We start from the raw sequence: 6,670 nt of genomic DNA on the forward strand, positions 1-6,670 counted from the left end.
AATAAAAATGAACAATCTTTATTATCAGGGATTGAATTGGGACAGAATAGTCCAAAATGGAATTCCATCTTTTAGTTTTTCTGGTCTCCTGATTGGACCATTCTGTAATCCACATTGCTACTAAAAAGTAGATAAAAAAAAGGAGTTCCACTTCTTTCAAAATCCCAGTTTAATCACTTTATTAGAGGAAAAAACATAAATACATTGTGTTTATGTGTGTGTGTGTGTACTTGCTGTTAATTCATGAATGATCACCTTTACTGGATCACAGGACTGAATACTGAAGACTAAGTTCCAGATTATTGCTAAGTAAATGATGTTTCAGACCAGATTGACCAAATGCAATAATTTTAAATTTAAAGAAACTTTGAATTTACCCAGGGTGACGTGCACTAACACCATGAGTGGTGATTCTAACTACAACATAGATGGGGACTTAACCTTTAAACATCACCTATAATGCTGTTAAAAAGAACTGTTGTCAACATACTTACACAATGTGTCATATTGAGCAGTACTCTCTCTAGGTGGTAACAGGTATTATCCATTTCCAAGAATAACGGAGGTAGCTATTGAATGAAATCAACTTAATGACCACATGTTATGTGAAACATGCACTATACAGAAAAAATAATAAATTCAGAATAAGTACTATAATGTTACAAGAAGACAAATATGTATGGTGTATGCAAATACTACAGCTGTAAGTTAACCCTTCCATTCTCAGAATCATCCTAGTAGCCCTCCATTTAACCATTTGCAATAAATCAATATCCCTTGTTAGATAAGGAAACTAAAACTTTAAATAGTATTCTAAGTGAAAACTAACTAGTGATTTGTATAGAGGGATAATTACCCCTTGTTAGATAAGGAAACTAAAACTTTAAATAGTATTCTAAGTGAAAACTAACTAGTGATTTGTATAGAGGGATAATTACCCGTTTTGATGTGTAATAAATATGTCTGTAAAATACCCTAAAATTTGGTTACCTTCACTGTTAGCAACAGACCACTACTCTGGCCCTTCTGTATCTATTTTCAGTTTCCTAATCTTTCTACTTACCACCAAGGGATTAATATATACATAATAAAGGTGAATTGCAGTATTTTTCACAGAATGCTTCTGCTCAGGGTTAGATTTAATAAGTTAACATGATTCAGAAACTTTAAATGAATTGCAAATTAAAAAATGAAATATATTATTTTTTATATTTGAAAATTTTGTTGTCTACAGTCAAACTTAATAACTTCTGTGTAAAAAATGAAGCATTTAACTTTCTTGTGAGTGCTATGTAATATTACAATAAAGTTTATATGCATTTCTTATGATGAATTTGTACAGTATTGATTTAATAGACTTGCACTAAACACTATGTAACACCAAATTCTTTAGTTCAAGTTGAGTTTTGAAGAAAAATACATTATTAAGTATGCAGTACATCCTCTTATATGCTAATATGTTTCTTGAGTTTGTATTTTTTCTTTTACAGATGAAGCTGACAAAATTGTAGTTCAGAATTTGCTCATGGTTTAGTTTATATTGGATATTTGTTTTCTTTTAGCTTGATGCTTCGATTTACTGATGATGTGTTTGATCCAGGACTCTCTGCAACAATAGGTGTGATTTTTTTGATATGTAAAGAGGATACTTAATTATTTTATATCTGTACCTATTATAACTAATTTATATTAAGGAACATACTAGTTAAAAAATAATTTACTTGTGGAATTAGCCTTGAGGTTACTGGAATTGTAACTTAACTGTATTATGCTTCTTCTGGCATAGTGCATCATCAAAGGAATTTCTTATTTCACACTAATCTAATTTCTGCATCACCTAGCTAGATACAAGACAGCTAATTTTCAGCAGGGCTGCTTAACTTGTTCTCCTGAATGGAACTGTAGGTTGGAAGCTTCTTTTTCATGTATATTTCCCTGTAAGGGGGCCATAGGCCACCTGGAGGGTTTACCTGTTTTAACCATTAACACAACTATACAGTAGTGTGTTGTCTGTCAGTCAGTAGATACTAAAATAATATCACATAATGGATGCTTAACATTGCAAGTTGTACTGTCGTGACGTCATTAAAACTTTCACATGCCATGAATCACGAGAAGAATTATGCACTCTGTTGGCTACAACATAGCATGGCATGTGAACTTCAAAAGCAAGAACTAAAAATATTTGTTACTCTTAATTTTGGTTTTATTTACTCATGAAACAGAACACTTTCAGGGATCCTGCAGAAGTACATCTAGTTTTGTACTTTGTGTACTTTATCATTGCTCAGGTGGATTACACCCAGGCATAAAGTATACTTAAGACATTTTCAATAGGATTTTGTCTCTGAACATTAAGCTTCTTATCTCTTGGACCATAGTTCTTGATGCTTTCTAACAGGACTGGCTAGATTTATAAATGTATGACTTTTCTGATTTGCATACTCTCAGACAAGCCCTTTTCAAGATCAGGAAATTGAAGTATTGAATTTTGCTGGTGGTACCAGGATATTCAGCTCAGTCATGTCTCCTTATTTTATGTCAGTTGTGATTGGAAGGTCTTTTGTCTATTCTAAAAGGCATAATGTTTTAAGTTGATCATCTGTTTTATTATCCATTATTATGTCACAGTATTTCAGTTTGTCTTGTCATTCTGATATTGCTTACAGTGTCTTAAGTCCCTATTTTTATGCTGCTTATTAATTATCAGCCATTTTGTGTCATTGAGCAGCACTGTGTGTTTTCTCCAATTTCTGTAGAAGTTTAACATTAAGAGCTGATTTGAAAGAAACATAGGTGTGAACAAGATTCTTTTGCTTTTATTGATACAAACAACTTATTAAACTAGAAAGTTGTATACAGCTAGGTCAACATTGTATAATATTTTTTTAACGATCTACTATTGGTGATAAATATAAGGAAATTTATTAATTGCCAAGTTATAATAATTATGTCCAAGTGATAGTTCATAGATATTTATGGATGCAACTTTTATATCCATTATATGGAATTGGCTTTTGTAAATATGCTGTGGCAGTCTGTATGTGTGTGTAAATGTAATATCTGTTAAATTTTGCTGTAAAATGAACATAATATTAGTCATGTTTTAAAGTAACCTCTACTGATAAATGTACTAGCATAATTTGAGTGAGTGTAACAGTAAGTAATCTACAGTGTTGGTGCTTAAATCAGATCATAACTTTGTTACATACAATTATTTTTGAATATGACAACAAGTAACCTCTGTTGTAATCAACAGATCAAACAGAACACAATAGAGGATATTTGTGTTAGACCTTAGTAGACCAGAAATGTCAAGCCCAGCAATTCTTCACCTTTGTGAAATGTCCTAAAGATATCAGAAACAACATTTTATTTGCTACTATAATTTTTAATACGTCTTAATAAGTGCAAAGCTGATGTAAATCTTATTTTCAAGCATTCATTCCACTTGGATGGTTTTGGTGCCACAGTAAATTTCATTGTCTGCTTTTCCGAAACTTGCACAATTATTGTTCATATTATTAGGTAATAGTAATTTATACAGTTTTATATCTGATCTGTTACTGATATTCATTTGGATATAGCAGCTTCAAGGTTATACAGAGTTTTTTATTGCAGGAGTAGATTTCAAAGTGAAAGTTCTGGCAGCTGATGGAAACAAAGTCAAATTAGCCATATGGGTAAGCCATGTTTTTATTGATCATTTTATGAACATGCCATTTACTTTGTTTATTCTTATTTATAAAACATGAAATTTGAAAAAGAAGTATTTTGAATTATTTGTTTCTTTTCTACTATTCATAAATATTCAGTTAAAACTGTATATGTGTGTATATATATATATATATATAATTTTTTTTGCATGATAAAGCAGCTTTTTTTGTTGTTACCAGAAACAACTACTATTAACAACAATTTCAAAGTGAAAATATCAATTAAAAGGATTCTTCACTCATTCTATTGATATATCTGTATTGTATTTACAATTTTCTAATTTCTTATCAATATATTTTTCGTTGATGATAATGTCTGAGATAGTTGAATTCACTTGTTTAATTTTGAGAACTTTTTTAGTTTATTTTACAGGTATATTCAGTTTTCTAAAAAATCTTTGATTTCTGCTGGTAGAAGAATGAGCAAAATTAACATGCCTGCACTCATAACACTTGCTTAAGCTCATTTATGAATGAACAAAACTCAGAAGTTGTAGAGCCATAATGCTTGCATGGTAAAATTCTTTTTTTTTTAACTTGCAGTTTTACTCACTGTTTAGAAAAATGCAGATAGAAAGAATACATACTGCTTATCAACCTTTCAAAACTTTTTTTGGAAATTTTACGATATTTTTGGGCAAGGGTCAATCTAAGATAAAAAGCTAAGTTTCTTACAGTTAACCTGTTGAGTGATTTTTGTATGGTCTACAGGCATCATTTCCATCATTTTTTTTAAAGTGGTGATATATTGTTCATTTTTAAATTCATTTAATGTTTGAATGGAGGTAGAAAATCATTCAGAACATCTTTTGCAAGTTGAAAACAAAATTATAGAACAGTTTTCTTTCTTCACGTAGCTGACTACCAAGTTACAACATTTTTTTTTACAGCATCTCAGTATTTTCTCTGTCAACAAGACATTTTAGGTTGCATAGTAAATGTGATGTACATTCACTTAATACTGTGTTTGTGTACATATAATAAATCTTTTATATCTTTTGTTTTGAAGGATAAAGTATCCTAAAACTGTTATGTCATATGTATAGTTTTATTTATTTATTTATATACTTTTATCTTTCTAAAGTACTACACAGATATTTAAGGTTTTGTTGACTTTGATATAGAAATTAGAAATAAAAAACAGAAACAGTTTTTGCATTTTAAGAGATTTTCTAATTTTTGTGTGAAAGCTTTAGGAGAAATTTTATAATCTTTTTCATTATTGAGTCAGTTGAAAACAAAATTACATGTAAGGTGTATACACAGAAAAACACCAGTGTGTTCCTACATATTTTTCTTGGTCGATATGTACCAACTTTCATTACTAATATCATGAATGAGCTTAAAGTATACTTAAGAAAAACTAAACCAGCTTAGTGAAAATAAATAAAAGAATTAGTGAGATTTTGCTTATCCACATGTATTACTTTTAAGTTAATGTATAGTCAAAACAAACTTTTACAACCTATAGTGTAGGATATATATATTAAGCCTGACAAAAATTATTCGGAACATTTTTTACAAGCTCAAAATCAGATTATAGAACAATTTTTTTTTATGTTCACATAGTCTTACTAGCTGGCATCTGGTGGATCTGAGCAGTGCTGGATTGGTGAAATTTCCAGTTACAAAAGCATTTCTTTTGTGATGTTTTACAAGAAAAATTTTGACACTTTGTTAATGATCTACTGTACAGTATTTCTATGTCATCTATAACAATAATGGTCTTAAATAATAATAAATGTTGTAAAAATACCTTAAACTGTATAAAAATATTTATAAATACAGTATCTTAAATAAAGTAATACAATATATTGTAATGTACTCAGCAATTAAATGTCCTTATCAAAGTTTGCCAGTTTAAGGTTCAGGTTTTGTAGCTTTGCCGATTACAAAAAAGTCACTTCAACACTAAACTAAATAGTCACTTAAAATATATAAAGTCATCAAGAAATTAATGTCACTTTTTTTTTTAGATGAAAAAATCCAAACAACTTGTATATCAAAGCAAAACATTTATTAAATGAAATAGTCTCCATTCTTATCGATGATGCTTTTCCATCTTATAATTAGGTTGTTAATGCCCTGATTACAGAAATCACTTGGTTTTGGAGCATAAAACAAGTCGATGTCCTCTTTAACACCTTCCACATTTGCATATATTTTCCCATTAAGATGGTATTTCAGAGAACGAAAAAGATGGTAATCTGATGGTGCCATATCTGGAGAATATGGTGGGTGGGGGAGAACTTGTGTTGCATCAAACGTGCCACATGTGAACGTGCATTGGCATGGAGAAGAACATTTTTCCGATTGAAAGGCATTTCTGATGAAGGGCTTGATTTAAATGTTCCAGTTGCTGATTATAGATCTCTGCATTGATAGTTCGCTGTGGATTGAGGAGTTTGAAATGAATCACTCCTTTGATGTCCCACCAAGTACAAAGCAACACTCTCTGGGATGGAGTCCAGGTTTTGGGGTTAGAAGTGAGTTTTGTCGAGGACAGAGCCATTGTTTGTGGCATTTGATATTTGCATAGAGAATCCATTTTTCATCTCCAGTGACAATTCTGTCCAAAAATGGATTATGTGCCAGAAGAGATCAAGCAATGTTCACACGCTGGGTACAATGATCATTGGAGAGTTCTTGATGCACCCAAACACCTTCTTTATGGAGTTTTCCCATATTTCTTAGATGTTTACATATTGTTTCATGAGAGACATGCAATTTCAGGGCCATTTCACAAGTGTGTTGCCTTGGGTTAGACTCAACAAGGGTCTTCAGAGCATCAATATCATTTCCAACATGTCGGCCCCTGTCATCACAGTTTTTAAGGCTAAAGTCACCTGAACGAAATTTGCTGAACCATCATTGATATTTGCGAATGTTTGAAATATTTCCATAAACTTCTTTGATATTCTTTTTGTCTACAGAGCTGCTGTTTCCCTTTTTCT

At 30.9% G+C, this 6,670-nt stretch overlaps 1 protein-coding gene across 1 annotated transcript in view; it reads left to right on the plus strand.

The window, feature by feature from the left end:
- Nucleotides 1-1,511: 1,511 nt before the first annotated feature.
- Nucleotides 1,512-6,670, plus strand: part of LOC106465678 (ras-related protein Rab-18-like) — a gene marked incomplete at its 5' end in the record, with an annotated part of 11,690 nt that continues 6,531 nt past the window's right edge. Inside the window, 2 exons of the mRNA XM_013925917.2 lie at nucleotides 1,512-1,618; nucleotides 3,622-3,683. Of these exons, the coding sequence (XP_013781371.2) occupies nucleotides 1,512-1,618; nucleotides 3,622-3,683 (169 nt within the window). The remainder of the gene's footprint in view (nucleotides 1,619-3,621; nucleotides 3,684-6,670) is intronic.

Source organism: Limulus polyphemus, unplaced genomic scaffold (assembly GCF_000517525.1).
Source record: "Limulus polyphemus unplaced genomic scaffold, Limulus_polyphemus-2.1.2 Scaffold70, whole genome shotgun sequence".
In the NCBI taxonomy this organism is placed as follows: Eukaryota; Metazoa; Arthropoda; class Merostomata; order Xiphosura; family Limulidae; genus Limulus; species Limulus polyphemus.